This window comes from Cervus canadensis, chromosome 3 (genome assembly GCF_019320065.1).
Source record: "Cervus canadensis isolate Bull #8, Minnesota chromosome 3, ASM1932006v1, whole genome shotgun sequence".
Lineage (NCBI taxonomy): Eukaryota > Metazoa > Chordata > Mammalia > Artiodactyla > Cervidae > Cervus > Cervus canadensis.
Genome location: NC_057388.1, coordinates 63,324,948 through 63,343,948, shown reverse-complemented (window position 1 = coordinate 63,343,948; position 19,001 = coordinate 63,324,948). Strand labels below are relative to the sequence as shown.

Sequence of the window (19,001 nt, the reverse complement as noted above, 5' to 3'; positions counted from 1 at the left end):
GTCTCTTCCTGTGACCTGGCACAATAATGGGACCTCCAGGCTCTCAGAAAAAATAGTCTGACCCTGAGAGGCCACACTACAAAGTCAAGTCTAGTACCTCGGTGCCAAACATCTTTATTATGCAACTTTGAAGCACAGGACACTGCATTCTTGGAATGCTTAAACAATAAGAGATCTGCATACACACCTCCAACCTCAGCTGACCCTGCTCCTCAAATTTACTTTCCTGAAGGAGGTGAATGAGCTCAACAATCTTTGAAGAAATTCATTTTTTTTTAAAGAAAATTCCACACAAACATTGTCTTACTCTGATGTGCAACCAAACTGTGAAGTAAATATTGCCCTTATCTGGAATGAAATGCAAAAATCAGATGTTAGAAAAGAAAGGTTCATGTGTTCAATGCAAAAAGTCCAAGAGTCAGTTATCCCACAGCTTTCAGGCTTTTTAAATATGATATGACATCACAAGGCTTCCCAGGTGGCTCGGTGGTAAAAAAAAATCCACCTGCAATGCAGGAGATGCCAGAGATGTGGGTTCAATCCCTGGGTCAGGAAGATCCCTTGGAGGAGGGCATGGCAACTCACTCCAGTATTCTTGCCTGGAGAATCCTATGGACAGAGGAGCCTGGTGGGCTACAGTCCATGTGGTTGCAAAGAGTCAGACACAACTGAAGTGACTGAACATGCACACACACATGCATGACATCACAACGTCATGACAAACACAGTAATTATGTCAATAATAATAGCATAAAGCTATGCCATAGACATTATTATTATTCTTATGTTCAAGCAGAAGACAGTGAGACACAGAGAAGTTAAGTAACTTGCCCAAGGTCACACAGCTATGAAATAGCATAATTAGAATTCAGACCCTGGAAGTCTAACTCCTTGGGTGATATATTTAGCTCTAAATTGTGGGAATGAAGCCCTTCTCCCACCCCCTACCCCCATTTAGGAAAGAATAAAAGTAAATGAAGACACCCTGAACAAAATTGCAAGACTCAGACTCGAATGAAGTAACAAGCAACTGTTTTACTTCATTTCTAGATTTAGGAAATGAAGGACTTTTAAAGTACTTATTATTCTGAAACTATAATTCAAGAATGTATGAAATGAGAGTGTGTTTATTTTTGTCAAAAATTCAAAAATTTTTACTTAAAGTTTTTCATATCATAAAGAAAATACTTATTCTTACTTTTTTTCAAAGAAGGTATAAAAAATCCCCCTTGCCCCACCAATCCTATTCCCTACAGATGATCATTGGAGTATTTAGTCTTTCAGATTTTTTTCTATACCCTACCCCACCTCCTCACATGTACATATACACATATCTCATAGATGTTACATGTTATGTACATAAATACCTTTTTTCCCCCAAACTAGTCTTACATGACTTAGCAACTGAACAAAAAGAACAATATATAATATTCTATATTTTCTGCATTCACTTAACAGCATGTTGTGGAAATCTCTTCATATATCAGTACATATCATCATCTGGCTGAATAGTCTGACACTCTGAATCTACCATGAAGTATTAATTCATTTAACATAGAACATCAACAGGCATTATTCTAGGGCTGGGGATGCAGGCCAGCTCCCACTCATGGACAGAAAGGATAGTTACTGAAGAAGAACATGGACTGTGGCACCAGACTGCCAGGGTCTAAATTCTAATTATGCTATTTCATAGCTGTGTGACCTTGGGCAAGTTACTTAACGTCTCTGTGTCTCAGGGTCTTCTGCTTGAACATAAGAATAATAATAATGTCTATTGTACAGGACTGTTGTGCAGATTCAGAGTTAATACATGCCCAGCACTTGAACAGTGCCTAGAGTATCTACTTAAGTGTTAGCTCTGGCTACTTTTCTAGTAAAGTGGTAAGACAGGTAATAAATAAGTAATTAAAGAAATGGGTAATATAAAAGAACAATGGGAAGATGTTAGACTGAATACTTAAAGGCAGCCTCTGGTGATGGGCTAACATTTGAAATGTGAATAATCCCTTACAAATAAGCATTTATATATTTAATTAAAAAGAAAAATATCTACCAATGACATATAGGTCAGAGTAGTGTAGCAAGAACTGACGATCAAAAATAAGGGACAAGGAAATTTTAAATATAAAAGAAGGGACAAAAGAATCCTAAATATTTAAGTGAGAAGTCTCTTAACAACAGAATCACAAATCGCCCTCTTCTTCGTGAACCGCAAACTATGGCTTTGCCTTAGAAGCCCTTTCAATTCTTCTGGTGACCCCTGGTGGCCAGTTCATGAACTTGGACACTCCTTCCTCAGGGTTTGTTGCTAAACGAAGGGCCCAGAAGGAGGTAGTTAATCAATTAACTTGTAGATCTCTACTGAAGAAAATTTACAATCTCTCACATTAACGCATTCCATTATTCATTCTCTATGATGGTGAAAAAATACCCTAGGTCTTAACAGACTGTCATTTGAAGTATTAGAATTCATTTATTAGGTTTAACATTCTGTACATAAGGAGATTCTTCAAAAACGCCCAGCCTCTTCTTCCTTGCTTCCAAATGAGCATAGAGGACTCTATATGAAAACACTAATGAAATGAAACCCTCCTGCCCTACTGCTTCCCACATGAGTAGCATCCTCTTATACTTCGAGTCTTCCTTTTCACCCTGTTCCCCATCAAACCATACCCATCTTTCACTCCATCCTCCTGGGCCCTCCTCTACATCACGCGGTAGAGATAACCTTCTAACTTTACATAATCATTGAAGCAGTACATTCCTACACTGGGGCCGGGGATGCAGTAAACACTTGGAGATTTCAGTACTCTCAGGTAATAAGACTACAGTGTAGACCGAGGACTTATTGGAGTAACCCTAGGGAATCTTAGGTACCCAGTAAGTATTGGAGCAATATTTTCTGCCAATGCCTAGGCCTGGGGACATGCTCTAGGCGCTCCCTTCCTCCAGCCCCACAAAGGAACACCACACTCTGTAAGAGAAAACAGCAACCTAACCACTATAGACCCAAACCAATGGCACCGCTTAAAATAAGTGCAATTAGTAAATTAATTAAGGCTCCCTTCACACTTCTATATGCAGAGGCTGATCATTTGCTTGGTTTAAGTTAAGTAATATGTTCTGTTGTAATTGAAGTCATTAGTACCCCATGAAACTGTCTTGAAAATTCCAAGTATGTTTGAATGGACTCCCATTTTGCCCCACAGGTCCCAGTTCAGCTGATAGTTCAGCTGCAATACTAATGATACTAATGAAGGCAGAGGATTTTTATTTAAAGCAATTGGTTTTGTGACTAGAACTGTTAACTAGATACTTAATAACATTTTAATTATACACACATATTCCCAACACATAAAAACAACTTACTTAAGACATTCAGTGCTTTTCAGGGGAATTTTACTCATAGTGGTTCATTTCGAACACTCGCTAAAAACTTCCTATACTATGATAGTTGCCACTGTACCATCATAGGGACAATTAACTTTTTAAAACTTTTTTTCTGTTCTGAAGCCTCCTCATATCACTTCCAAGTTCCCACTGACTCTCATCAAGCTTTGAATTGTCTCATTCATTTGAGCCAACTCACACCCCACTAGAATCTTCTTTACTTTTCTCCTTCCTAACCTTTCTATCTGGCTGTTATTTCTTCATGAGGAAGTTCTGGCTTCTCTGTTCATGCCTTCTTCCAAAACGCTGGACATTAGAAGAATGGGGGAAGGGTGCTGGAGAAAAGGACTGACTTTCCTTTCTTGATGCACAGAAAGAAATGGCTGAAAATGTTTACTTGTTTATCCTTATTAAAATTTCATTTCTCAAAGGCAATGAGGCATATCAAGGTTTCTGCAGAGTCTGAGCATACTTATGGATGGGATGATCCATAATGTATCATTTTTAGCTACTTTTTTTTTGATTTGTCTCACTCATCTACCTTCTATTTTCCCAAATCCCTGATGCTATCAGTACACAGTCAAGAGAAGATAAACAGTGAATGTTTAAAGAAGACAAATGTCTGTGACCTCCACATCTTTACTGTATTATTGGTGAATTTGTAGCCATCAGTGGCAGACATATTTTAAGAGATTTGTCCGAATCACATCCCCTTCTCTAAGTCCATGCACCAACGGAAAGAGCCCATTAGCCATGTTAATTACCACATGACCCAGCACCCTCAGTCTTAGCTCATAGGACCAAGAAAGAACACCTGACCCAAACTGGGCCAATCACACTCTGCCCCCAGGAGAAGTGCTTGTTAATCTCTGTTTACTGCATGGTCCAAGGACAGATAAACTAGGGAACTGTAGGGTAGCCATCTTCTATTAAATGCCTATAGAAGCAAAGCAAGTTGATCTGCAATGAAGCACAAATGAGTAATTCACTGGTCTTAGCAGAATAAGATTGAGACAGAAAGACCAGCTGCCGTGGATCCTGAAAACTTCTCCATGACCACACAGTAAATTTTAACTCTTAAATTTTTCTGTTTTTCAATTTTTTTTTTTTAACTTGAAAACACTGACCTTCAATACCATTCTAAGTCCTAGTGTTTGCTCTGGTCTCCATAAGCCATGTTCATCCAGCCCAGGACAAGAGAGGGGATGGAACACCAGAGGTTCTTCTTCCTCACTGAGCCACTTCCTTGGTCTTGGCCAAATGCCAGCATGCTGGGTAGGCATCCTGGGTCCATATTTTAATGTAAATGATATTCATTATAACGGAAGGATAACCATAAATATGTAAAGAGAACTCTAAAGGGTATCTGGGCTGAGGGAGAATGTCCACGGATGAATGAACTCATAAGGTGGGGTGTGGCCCTTCTCAAGCCATGGTCCAGATCTCGTTGGAGAAGCTATGGTTCCAGCCCATTGAGGGGCTGAGAAATTCAGTAAGGTACCCAGGCAAAGTGGGCCAACAACCCCTGGGCAAGTAGGAAAGGCATGCAGGACAGCAGGCTGTGGCTGGCAGGGGCCAGGAATGCAGAGGAAGTCAGGATGTTGGGAGCCTGCTTGCTTGAAGAGCACGGGCAACCAGAAGTCCATGGTGTCCGTGCCAGGAAGGCTGCTGGAAGTGACCCCCTGGGAGGCAGGTGGTCCAGGCTGACGAGAGCATGCCAGAGAAAGTAGGAAGCCTAGGCTGTAGGAAGCCTGCTCACTGGTGAGACCTGTCTGTGAAGGCCACAGACAGGTGGGCACTGGGATGGAGTCCAGTCTATAAACTTGCTGAGGGTCTTCATGGCCTGGGTGCCCAGCTAAAGCAGAACACCACTGACTGTCCCTCCACACACACTGCTGATGGACTGGGCAGCAGGGCCAAGAGAAAGCAAAACGCCGAACAAGGGACCAAGAAGAGAAGTCAACTTCCTCTGCAATGTCCCTCCAGCACCCTCTACTGACAAAGCTAAATATCATGTTCGCTGAAAATTCAAAACTTGTTAAGTTGGTCAGATATCATTTGAACATAGGGAGTATGAGAAAATATGTCTGGAGATTACACTAGAGAAAGTACCCTGACCTTTAGTTCTCTCTTTCCAAAATCAAGTGAACTGACTAGCTGCACTGGAATCACTGCGGAACTTGATAGAAACACTGATCCCTGGGCCCCCTCCAGACCAAACAAATCAGATCTCTGCTGGGAGGCGTCGCATACTGACCTCGGGGTCTGTCATATTTGTAAAGATCCCAAGTTGTGTCTGACAAGCAGTCGCAAGTTTGGCAGCTGCTGTTCTGTGCCACTTTGTTACTGAAGCAGTCTAAACATCCAGAGGAGGAAGTGAACTGAGGGTGTGCGAAGGCTCTGTGTCTGCACTCCCAGGGTCGGCTGTCTGCTGGCTTCCAGGGACCCTTGGGGACCTGCTCTCCTGTTCTCAGAGAGAATGCCTTTTGCTTTGGCCACAAGCATCAGAGTGGCTCATTGCCTCTGCACCACACTGTGGATGCATGGACTGTATTCACCTAATCCCCCACACTCGTGCTTTTCCTGGCATCAGACTAGGCAGGGTGAGCACCTGCAGGACCCTGAGAGGGAGGGAGCCTCTCAAATGTTGCCTCCAGTCAGGATGGCTGCTATCCAAAAGTCTACAAGCAATAAATGCTGGAGAGGGTGTGGAGAAAAGGGAACCCTCTTACACTGTTGGTGGGAATGCAAACTAGTACAGCTACTATGGAGAACAGTGTGGAGATTCCTTAAAAAACTGGAAATAGAACTGCCATATGACCCAGCAATCCCACTCCTGGGCATACACACCGAGGAAACCAGATCTGAAAGAGGCACGTGCACCCCAATGTTCATCGCAGCACTGTTTATAATAGCCAGGACATGGAAGCAACCTAGATGCCCATCAGCAGACGAATGGATAAGGAAGCTGTGGTACATATACACAATGGAATATTACTCAGCCATTAAAAAGAATTCATTTGAATCAGTTCTAATGAGATGGATGAAACTGGAGCCCATTATATAGAGTGAAGTAAGCCAGAAAGATAAAGACCAATACAGTATACTAACGCATATATATGGAATTTAGAAAGATGGTAATGATAACCCTATACGCAAAACAGAAAAAGAGACACAGATGTACAGAACAGAATTTTGGACTCTGTGGGAGAAGGCGAGGGTGGGATGTTTCGAGAGAACAGCATCGAAACATGTATATTATCTAGGGTGAAACAGATCACCAGCCCAGGCTGGATGTATGAGACAAGTGCTCGGGCCTGGTGCACTGGGAAGACCCAGAGCAATCAGGTGGAGAGGGAGGTGGGAGGGGGCATCGGGATGGGGAATACATGTAAATCCATGGCTGATTCATGTCAATATATGACAAAAACCATTACAATATTGTAAAGTAATTAGCCTCCAACTAATAAAAATAAATGAAAAAAAAAAAAGTAAGATTGGCAAAAAGAAAAAAAAAAAAAATGTTGCCTCCAGGCACCTCCCATGCCTCACCCTATCCCAGCCTTGCTGACTCCTCAATATGATACTGACCTTTCTCCATCACCAGATCGTCAGATTCCAGGAACCCCAGTTATTCTCCTTGGCCTGAGGAATGAGGTAGGGAACTGAGTAAAGGGTGCTTAGCGTGTATGTGTGCTCAGTCACTAATTCATGTCTGACTCTGCAACCCCATGGACTACAGGCCTCTGTCCATGGGATTCTCCAGGCAAGAATACTAGAGTAGGTTTCCATTTCCTACTCCAGGGGATCTTCCCAACCCAAGGACTGAACCCGTGTCCTACCTTTCCTGCAATGCAGGTGGATTCTTCACTGCTGAGCCACTGGGGCAGTCCAAAAGGGGCTTAGACCCAACTCTAGACATCTCAGATTTTGACTCTATGGCAGCTGAATAATCTACAGGTTTTAGATAAATGCATCCAACAAATTGCTCCTATATCTATAAGAAAAACTTAAATGCTGGATACTTTTTCTAATGAAAAGGATGCTAATTTCAAAAAAATAATATGTGATTTTTTACCTTCTTAAACATGAAAAATCCCAACTTTACTTTGTAATTTCCTTTCCCAGTAACAATTAATCCACATTCTTGGCTGGCATCCAACTCCTTCCAATTTGGAATTGCTCCTTATCTCCTGCCTTCTTTAACCTCCCAAATTATGTCTGGTTTTGTTCTGTAGAGTATTTGTGTTAATAGTAGGAAAACTAGTAATGACAGATGATACTGATAATGAAATAATAATAGCATCTCTACTTATTAGATATCAAACACCATTCTGAGACTTTATCATATTATCTCATTTTCTCAAAACCATTGTTCAGTAGGTATTTTGAGCCTCATTTTAAAATAAGGAAACCAATGCTCAGAGAAGTTAAGAATGTGCCCAAGGTCACATTTGGCATAAGGAGTGGAGCCAAGGTTTTATCCAAGCCTGACTCAAGAGCCATATTTTTAACAATTGTAATTTATTGCCCTCCATAATTTGTTTTCTCACAATCAACCTGGGATGATCAAGAGCAAATATTTCTCCAACAGAGATTTTGTTTTAAAGTCTAATTCTGCCCAATTCTAGTTGGGAAACTTGGAGCTAATTATCTAATCTCTGCAATTCTCTTCCAACTGTAAAATGAAGATAGTAATTCCTTCCTCATGTGGTTTTCGTAAGGATTAAAGAAAAATGCACAGTACTTATTAGCACATAGTCAACGCTCAATTAAGAGCAGCTATTATAATTGTTACATTTTTATTGGTTTCATTGTACTTTTTATTCTATGAAAAATGACTATTCATTTCTCATGTTGATTGTGTCCCCCAGCTGCACACCAATTTCAAGTTCTGGAACCCATTATTCATTGATTTGTATATAATAAGAGGGGAGCCTCACAGAAATAACAGGAAACACAATTAATTTGAGAAAGAGCAGTCCAAAAAATTACCCAGGGGCTATTAGAAGTGTGGCATCCTTCCTGGGTCTCTTATTTTCTCTACCTTCAATTTTCGTAAGGGGTCATTTCTCTCCTGATGATCGTATCAGCTGTTCCCCTGTGACAGGCAACAAACTATTATTTCTGCCAAATGAAAGAAACTCTCTTCCATCTCAGTGACCACTGCTTCTCCTTGTCGCATGCTTTATCTCCTTCACCCAAAATGGCCTGGTCCATAATTTATAGCCTGACTGCCTCGGCAGGAAAGGTTGCTTTGGGGCCTTGAAGACCTGGCTACGTGTGTGGGCTCCCCTGAAGGAGGTCTTGGAACTATCTATCCCAGCTGCCATGTGGTGATAACCTGTCAACAGAACTGTCTTTTCATCTCTCTGGGCCTCTCTCCTGAAGCACAGTCTATCACTTCCAATAGAACACTATGTTCATCTTTCATGCCGCAGTGGCCTCAGTTTCAAGTCTTCTGGGATCATCTTAGAATGTGTTTAGGGCTACAATTCTGGGCCCCCAGAGAACATAATCTGGGGGTGCATAGGCAGGTCTTCTTTAACTAAAGGGGGCCCTAACAATCCAGTTATTTTACTGCAAAGGGTTTCAGTCCAGCAACTAGGAGTGAGTGTAAACTCTAAGCCCTTTTCCCTGACCAGCTTTACAGTCCCAGAGCATCACCAGTCTCCTTGATAAAGCAGTCCACCTGCTTAGAGGCAACCTAAAAAGGAGAAGACTGAGTCTTCGTTTTGTTTTTGTTTGATCACTTCCCTGTTTTCACAAATCTGGATCATTACCAAAAAAAAAAAAAAAGACATCATGCAGAAATCAATGAGGAGCTCACTGGTATCATAACCAGCCACCAAAGCAGAACAGAGAGTAAGGAATCGGGTTTGGCAGGGCTAGGGTGAGGGTGGAGAGGTAGAGTGCATTGGAGTTGGAGACCCAGCAGTGGCAGGATTAGGAGAGCTGACCCCAAAGGCTGCATTCACCTCTTCAGTCCCCCATTCTAGCCTGCATCCTAGGTAAGTGCATGAGATAACACAACCACCTCCATCAGGGTTTGCCTGCTCTGGCTGTTTCTTTCTGGCAAAAGAAGTTGAGTCACGTTGGGGTCAGGAACACTGAATCCAGGACGGTAGCCTGTAGGCTGAAGCGATGATTTCTGAAGCATGGTTCACCTGCTAATCCTACAATTTGCTAGCCTCTCCTAGTTTATGAGTCAGAATCTCTGGGGAATTTGAAGATCATTCCTAAGTACAATAAAATAAAACAACATATTGTGAATCACTAATCTTGGTGAATTCAAGTATCCATTTTGCACAGAATAAAGGCCTTCAAAGATGTACACATCTGAATCCCCAGAATATGTGAATATGTTAATTCTTAAGAAGAATAAGATTGTAGATGGAATTAAGGTTGCTATTCAACTGACATTAAAATAGGGAGATTTACCCTGGATTATCCAGGTAGGTCCAAAGTTATCCCAGGGACCTTATATGAAGAGAGAGGCAAAATACAAGAGCAGGGAAGGTGATGAATAAGGAGTTAGCCAAAGTGATGCAATGTGCAAAGTATTCAGCTCACTGATATGGGCTGTGAAGACAGGAAAGGGAGCCATTGAGCCAACATGTGCCAGCAGCTCTAGAAACTGCAAAAGACAAAGAAACCGATTCTCCCCCGTAGCCTCCAGGACCGCAGCCCTGCCAGCAACTTGACTTTAGGCCAGTGAGCCCTGTATTGGACTTCTGATCTCTAGAACTGTGAAATAATAAATCTGTGTTGTTTAAGTGACTAAATTTGTACAATGGCAATTGAAAACTCATACAACTGCAATTCATGATAAATGCCTGCATTTGCATATTATATACATAGATGTGATACCACAAACCATACAGTATGGTTTCTGAAAGGCATAAAGTTTAAGAGACTTCTAAGAACACAAGGAAATTTCCCACCTGTCAAAAATAGGTCATCCTTCTAGGCTTAATTTATACCAACTGTCCTCAACATCGTTGTGCTGGATATTCGGATATTTTCTTGACCGCTTCTGAAAATCCAGTCTCCACTTGGCTCTGTGCCCTGGTAGGCAGACCTCAATGGACCAGACTCCCTTGCCCTCTAGTTTCCAGTTGGGTGCCCCCAAGAGGGGCTCCAGCAGGAGTCCAGAGGACACTCAGGTGCCAGCCTTGCACTTGTACCCCCATGAGTTCAGTTCAGTTCAGCCTCTCAGTTGTGCCCAACTCTTTGCGACCCCATGGACTGCAGCATGCCAGTTATCCTCTCCATCACCAACTCCTGGAGCTTGCTCAAACTTATGTCCATCAAGTCAGTGATGCCATCCAACCATCTCATCCTCTGCCATCCCCTTCTCCTCCTGCCTTCAGTCCTTCCCAGCTTCAGGGTCTTTTCCAGTGAGTCGGTTCTTCATATCCGGTGGCCAAAGTATTGGAGCTTCAGCTTCAGCATCAGTCCTTCCCATGAATACTCAGGACTGATTTCCTTTACGATTGACTGGTTTGATCTCCTTGCAGTCTAAGGGACTCTCAAGAGTCTTTCCCAGCACCACAGTTCAAAAGCATCAATTCTTAGGTGCTCACCCATGAAAGTGAGTCCTTAAATTTTGTGCTCTAGGAACCTTACTTGCCTCTCACTCAAGTACAATGAGGAAGAAATAAGGGGTCCCGGAGAGGCCTCCCAGAGTGGTGACAGCCTGAAAACTACTATGAGCCCCAGCCACTAAGAACCTGGAATCCCTCACCATTTCTTACAGGCCTTCTCCACTCCCCCACACAACCACCTGATGAACAATCAGAGGCCATGGCTGAGAAAGCAGAAATGAAAAGTCAAGAAAACACAGCCCCACAGTACCGAGGGAAGAAACTTCGTTTAAGCAATTTATGCAGTCATTACACATACAGTGCTGTTAAATGCAAATTGTATGCAAAAGTAAACACTACCCTCCACAGGGATAACTTTTTCTTTGTTTTCTCTGGCTTCTGAAGCAAACTCAATTTGGAAAATAAAAATAGAAAATTACCCGGTGGTGAGATAAGATTTATGTATGCATCTCAGTACCTCCTACAATAACCCCCAATAGTATCCATAAGCCTAAAGGGATCTGTCCGTGCTAAAGCACCGTGTGACCTTGAATTGAGCTAAACACAGCTGGTAAAGTACAAGGATAAATGAACCTATCTATGTCTGTATGGATGTGAGGTGAAGAGACCCCTCCTCGGAAGCCATCCTGGGTCATCAGTCCTTCCCAGCCCTCCCCTAACGGCCCACAGAGTGAGTTCAGTTCTCTCGCCTTTTATGTCCCCATGGAGTTCTACACAGTAAGTGGGTATTGGATGCACAAAGGAGTGAGTATAACAGCAATAATTGGTACAGTAAAATCCATAGACAGAGCAGTCAATGCCTGACTAAACGTAGACAGGCTTAGACATGCATGACCTGTGAACTTCAGGGATCTCCCCTCTCCCTGTCCCTCCTTGCTCCCCACCACCCATCCCTGCCCCCAAATATTTTTAGAATAAAGCAACAAAAAGATAGGAAGAAGATCATGGCAGGAAGAGGATAGCAGCACTAATACTCTGAATAAGTTTGCAAGGAATTTAAAAGTTGGACCTCCCCCACTAACATTTGTTTCCTGCACATAAACAGGAACACTACATGGAATCACTGGCACTTATTTTTAGAAAAAAAAAAATCTAAAAGATTAAAAAAAAAAAACAAAAAAACACCCTTGGGTTGACTGTAGACCGATGTTTCCACCTGGATCAACACAGTCAGCTCTTGAGCACCAGGGTCCCGTGCAGGCACTGCTGCAGGCCTACCTTTGCAGGAAAGAACCAGAAGAAAATGTTGCTGTTGTAAGTCTTATTCACGGTGATGTAGCCAGAATAGCTTGTCAAATTCCATCCTGGGAAAGGAGGTACCAAGCTCAACCGTCTCCCTAGTGGGGGAAAAGATGTATAAGGATTAGACAAAAAATAAATGCAGCACTGGCCATCTCCATCTTAGCCAGACTTCTCCCAGGGGCCAGGTCTGGAATGGAGTGATCAGAAAGGCTACAGGGGGATTGCCATAAAGGTGTTTACTGCCCTGGCCAGGTCCACATATTCAACATTCACCTTTTAGCCAAGAAGAAAATCAGCTATCCTCAACTCCACTCTAAAGTTAAATCAAGGTGTTCACACTGGGCCACCTAGAAGGCCAGGGCAGGATAAAGTCACCTAATTCCAAAAGGTGGGGGTGAGGGGTGCAAGAGAAATAACACAGCGAACAAACTCTCAGCCTAGGGAAGCCCTGTGTTCGCCACATCCTTCTGTTGGTGAGAGCAAAGGGCCTGACACTTCCACTAAGGGAAATGAAGTGAGGCGTGTGGGGAGTGGGGATGACTAGGGACGGCTAAGGAGGGTGGGGAGAGGCAGGCAGTGGGACTGGGGGTGATCATGTGGCTACCCAGAGGAAGCCAAACAGGACATGGGACAGTTGTGAAAGGCACAGGTCCTGGTTTTCTTATGGCAGCAAAAGGACAGGGAGGGAGAAAGAGGTAACACTCAGATAGCTGAGGCCGCCCAGGAGTAAACAAAACCGATAGAACTAATATTTCCAAGGCTGATATAACAAGGGTTTTATATTATGTGGTATAATTATTGCCTCCACTTTACAGATGAGAAAGTTAAAAGCACAGAGGGGCTAAGTAACTTGCCCAAGGTCACACAGCCAGTAAAAGAGGGCTGGAATTTAAACCCAGCAGTCAGGCTGCAGAGAGAGCTCCTGCCCCTACCCTGCTACAAGGCATCTCAGCTAGAGAGTCAGTCAGAAGGTGTAGGCACAGGGAGTGGAGGGGGAAGCAGTGAATAAGAAAGGATTGGAGAAGGGACAGTAAACAGGTAGGAAGCGGGGCGGGGCGGGGGTGGTGGTGGCGAAGTCTGGGTGATGAGGAGAACTTTAGGGGGAACAAAGCAAGTGTCCCTGCTAAAAATGGATCGTTCAAGAATAGCTACTTAAGTCTGAGACTTACTAAGTTGGAGACTGGTTAGTAGAGAGTAGGTAAGGAAGCTCGGTCCTATACATGTGCTACCAACTAGAGATGCCTTCAGTGGGTTGCCGGAGCCCACGGGTCCTGGAATGCTGATTGACAGCGTCTCTTCCCAACTTGGTATTCAGTGACATCACTGATAGCACGTGGTAAGCCATGGTGTAAATGTGGATATTGATCTGTCCACCCTGGACCTTGTGTGAGGATCAAATGAAAGCATGCATATGACCCCTGAGCACAGAGATGCACATAAAATAAGAGCTCGGGCAAAGAAAGGGGTGATTCTCATAAGCCCGTGGGCCACCCCAAGAATAGTCTAGAAGACTTTGCCTTTTTGGGGCCAAGTGCAGATCCCCCAGGAAAAATGAATTCAACTTCTCTACCTCTTCACCATTTTCTTCCCCATGAGATCTATCCCTCCCAATCAAAAAGAAAAAAAAAAAAAAAGGCAATGACGAAAGAAAGATTTTACAGAAAAGGGAGATGTTCAGGGGAAAATAGTGTGTACCTGCCCATTCCCATTCCCCACCGTTCCCTCTTCCCGTCTTTGCTTCCACTCTCAGTTAGCCCAAAGAAAAACCAACTCCAGGGCTGGGCAGTCTTTAAAACAATTCTTTTGGCCATTTTTTGGAGATATAATTGACATACAACATGATACTGGTTTCAGATGTACAACATGATTGAACATTCATACACCATATGTTGTGAAAAGATCACCGCAGTGAGCTTAGTTAACATCCATCACCCTCCACAGCTACAATTTTTATTCTTGCGCTGAGGACTTTTAAGATTTACTCTCTTAGCAACTTTCAAATATGCAAGACAATTTATTAACTCTCCTTACTATGATGTACATCACAGCCCTGGGACTCCTACCTTTTGGAGTTGGAAGTCTGTACCTAAAACACTTTTGAAATAATTTTCACAAAACTATTAACCTTCTCAAAATCCAACAGAGACCCTCCTAAAAAAAGGAGAGCAGAGAACTGAAGACTAAGGGATTGGGAATGTGTGAGAAGTGAATCCCAGAGGAGTAAACGGGCATTCAAGAAAGACAAGAGAAAAATGAGAAAGGTCAGAGTAGAATGAGAAGAAGAGAAAACATATAATAGAAAGGAGCAGGAGGGAATGGACTTTGGGAGATGGCTGATTGAATCAATTTATCTCTCTGAGACCAGCACAACACGAGGTCTGCTGGCCTGCTCTGAAGATGACTCAGATGCTTACCTGGTCCTCCCTTTCTGACCCTTTCTGAGCATCTCAAAGTTCTATCTCTGTTGCCTTGAACTGACTGGGGTATATTTTCTACCTTCCTTTCTAGATCAAGGGCTATTGGAAAGCAGGGAATTTGTCTTGCTTACCTTTGTACCCCCAGGGACACAGCATGCTGATTGAAACACTTAAGACATTTGATACATACTTGTTAATGAATAAATGTGAATTAACGAACTAAAACAATGCACTCAGACTAGCTCCTTTCTACAAAACTCTCCAAAGGTAGGCAGGCCTTATTAAGATCTTAGGAAATTCAGAAAAATTTTTCTCTGGCCTTCAAAGAAGTGTTTCGCCTTGTTTTGAATTTTAAATTTCCTCTAATTATACCACAGTAAAATGATTAAAAGTTCTCTCAAATAAATTGATTTTTTTTTTTTTTGGCATTTTTAAATGTCCCATTTATTCTTTCAGAATCTGTTGATGGAATGTGGAAAATAAACTCCCAAGATGTAGGAGTTTCTTTCTTCCTGGAACCATGACTCATAATACAAATGTTTGAAACAGTTGAAAAAAGGAAAAAGGTTTTCTTTGAAGCGGCTTCACTTCCTACTTCTGGCAGTGACTGGTGCTTGTGATAGTAACACTTCCAATCCAAAAAGATTGGAGCATGACCAAAGAAGGGCCTGAATCATCTAATCAGGTACTACATATTTGCAAAGACTTGCAACATCATCTGGATGGACAGGACACTACCAGGCCATAAGTTTTAATAAATGAAGACCCAATAGCAAAATATTCTTTAAAGTTTATGAAAAGGCAGCATTTGGAAATACACTAATACATTATCTCATACCCCCATATTAATTTTATTCATTTTGTTTCAGAGAGTGACAGTTTATTCTAGTTGCAGAGAAAGCAAATACACAATTACAACTACGTAAAACTAAGCTAGTTAACCGGGAGTTTAAAAGAAATTAAAATTTTCTGTGTCTTTTTGTGAACTACTGTTTATCTCAGAAATGTTTTGTTGTGATATTGAGACTCACGTCCCTAAGATTTCAACAGACTTGATGCACAAAAGGGATTCAGAGGAGTAAGCTGACCATCTGTCCAGAGCTTCCTGAACTTTCAGTAAAGCGAATGAATAAAATTATCCTTAAGTATGCTGTCAGGGCTACATTTGAATACCCAGATGTACCAGATTTTGGATCAGCCATTTAAAATTCCATTCAAAGATTTCTGACTATGTAACAGAACTTTAGAAAGTAATGTTACACCAGATTTAATATTTTAAATGTTGTCACTTATCAGATGGTGATCTAACAGGGTTGGCACAAAAGGATAGAAAACAAAACTATCTCCCTTGAAATCTTACTTTACTACCATTAACATCCGTAAGAGGGAAATGCTCATAGGCAAGAAATCCAGGAATGGGTGGGATGTGAATAATCTCAGGCAGATTTCTCTATATTCTCTGCACTTGGTTCTACCTGATGTACAATTCAAAGACACTTTCCCTTAATGCTGTTTAAGCTGTCTTCCTCACTCAGGATGTACAGGCTCTTTCTTACTTGCCCAAATCTTACCCTATATCTTCAAGTCTGGCCACATAGCACAGTGGTTCCTACCTTGAGCTGTGAGTCAGCAGTGTGTGTGTGTGTGTGTGTGTGTGTGTGTTTGTGTGCGTGTTCAGTTGTGTCTGACTTTTTGTGACCCCATGGGCTATAGCTTGCCAGGCTCCTCTGCCCACGGAATTTTCCAGGCAAGAATATTGAAGTAGATTGCCATTTCCTATTCCAGGGGATCTTCCTGACCCAGGAATCATGACTCAGCAGAGATAGGTTTTAAAGTCAGATCTGCCACTTACTAGCTTTACATAGCCCTGGACAAGAAACTTAATTTCTCTAGGCCTCAGTTTTCTCATCTATAAAATGAAAGCAGTAACTATTCATTCTTCATTAGGGTTGCTCTAAGGATTAAAAGAGATAATGTGTGTAAAGCATAATTCCTGGAACATAGTTAAGTCTCAAATTCAAATTCTATAAATATTTATTGAGTGCCTATTACATACAGGCACTGTGACAGGAACAGGGGATATAATTACAACTAAATGTTAGCTATTTATTTCTTACTACTACTATTACTACTAGTACTACTATTTTCTACCTGGATTATGCCAACCAACAAGGATAGCTTCCTTCTAAAAATTTACAGCATATCTACCTCAAATGTAATCCTTTAGCACTTTAGCGTCCATTGCCTGATTCCTTGTTTCATGTGTGTGCATCTGGTTACTCCAGAAGAGGACAAGTTTTTTAAACAAAGGAAAATAAATTATAGTAGGCAAATTACAAAGCAGAAGGCAGAAAATCTGGATCTTGATCCCATCTCCGCTATAATTACCTGTGTCCTCCTGGGCAAGTCATAGAAAATATTTGAGTCTCAAGCTCCTCATCTGTGGATTGGTAGGGTTTGGTAATGAGTATTTAACTCTGCTATGTGAATGAATATAATCTCAGTCATCAGCACCCACTTATTAAAGAAGCTAAAAGCTATGCATATGACTCAACTGGATAGATTTAGATTAATGATAATTTGCTTCTTCATTTATGTCAAGTGACATCAGCCTATATCACTGGGCTGCCATATTTTCATGACTCTTCTGCACCAAGCAAAATTGAATCTTTTAAAAAAAAGACTGCATTGCCTCATTATATTATCATTGACTATATTATCAAAGTTTTTCATCTTTTCTTACCAAAAAAATGATGAAACATGGAATCAATGCATATTTCAGGCAAAGATATATGAACAGAACTCAAATGCACCCATAAGAAGGGAAAATATTTTGGCTTTAAATTGAAAAAAAAAATGATGACAGTCTATTGACTATGAGATCTCTTCAAACGAAGAAAAGTCGCTTTATTTTAAACTTTCTTACAGAGTATATGCATTTATTTTTTATCTTTAAAATGATCATTTCCCTAAAATTTCTAGTTTCAGTTCCACATGCCCATGAAACCTACCAGCATATCAGCTTCACAAGGATTAAGTCTGCCTTCCTACATGTGACTAGGGATAAAATCCAAAGCAAACACCAAGACTTCCATCTATGGATGCTCATCTCCAAGATATGCTCCACTGAAAGATGTCCCATCCCATCACCTTTCCCCTCTCTACTGGACCACTTTTGTCATTATCTCATACCCTCTTAATGACCCTTCCTGACTCCATAACTCTCCTCAGCCACCACTCCATTTCTCTGCTTCCTTTTACAAACAGCTCTGCAGGACAGCTGTCTATATACTATTTTATAGTTTAGGAGCATCGTGAGGTCCAGAAAGATTACATCATTTATCTTATACAGTGATTTCCCTAAGCATGAAGAAGCATCATGAGTAGAGGCAGGTCATAAATTTTAGACTCTGATGACACAAAATGACACTTTCTGTACTAGTATTAGGACAATCTCTAAATAAAAGCCATCAGCAAATACAGGTATTTAGAGAGCAACTTACAGGTTACAAAGAGTTTTCATGTACATTTTTTAATCTGATATTTTGAACATCTCTGCGACTTGGGTGAATTGTTTTATCTCCATCTAACCAATGAGGAAAATGAATCCTAAGACTCAGATAACTTCGCAGGCAAAGGGGCCAAGCACAATGGCTGTGAGCTTAGACTCTGGAATGAAGCTGTCTGGATGTGACCCTTGCATCTACCAGCTGGTGTCTGCATGACTGGCAAGTAACTTCATCTCTTTCTGCTTTAGTTATCTTCTGTGTAAAGAAGCTTAAATAGGTTGTTGAGATGCTTAAATGATTTTATATCAAATGCTTGGAAGCAATAACTGACACAGAGTAAATTCTAAGGTTATTATTAGCCCTATTAAATGACCATTTGTAGACAGGCAATATACTAGTTTTATAAACAGATATGTGGAGACTCAACTACTAGTTAATCTGACCCTGATGAACTTTCCTTTTAGCTCAAAACTCTGATACTATATGATATCAAATTGTTAACATTTGAAATAAAACAATTGAGTAAAATATCATATTGTCTTTTGGATCCTGTGAGACATCTGCTAAAACAACAACTGTTGAAAGTATACAGTTTCAGCGGTTTCCGATTTAAGCTTACCTTCTGCAAGCTTTCCACTGTCAATATAAGGAGTCAGAAATAATGGCTGTCCTGGGTTTCCTTTACGTGGTCTGGAAACATGGGCTTTTCTGTACAAGGAGCGAAACAGCCCATCAGCACCAGGGCTGAGCGCCAACAAGACCAGCAAAAAAAGTGCCTTCCACATGGCACCAACTGTTCCCTCTGGGCCTAGAATGAAAACAATAACTTTCCA

At 41.6% G+C, this 19,001-nt stretch overlaps 1 protein-coding gene across 6 annotated transcripts in view; it reads right to left on the bottom strand.

The window, feature by feature from the left end:
* Positions 1-19,001, bottom strand: part of CPVL (carboxypeptidase vitellogenic like) — a 129,033-nt gene that overhangs the window by 87,370 nt on the left and 22,662 nt on the right. For 5 of the 6 annotated variants that reach the window (XM_043463316.1, XM_043463313.1, XM_043463315.1 and 2 more), the window contains 2 exons: positions 18,788-18,976; positions 12,219-12,337 (listed from right to left, as the gene is read on the bottom strand). In XM_043463316.1, the coding sequence (XP_043319251.1) occupies positions 12,219-12,337; positions 18,788-18,953 (285 nt within the window). In that variant the 5' untranslated portion in view covers positions 18,954-18,976. The remainder of the gene's footprint in view (positions 1-12,218; positions 12,338-18,787; positions 18,977-19,001) is intronic. The other variant, XM_043463318.1, reaches the window with a different exon arrangement.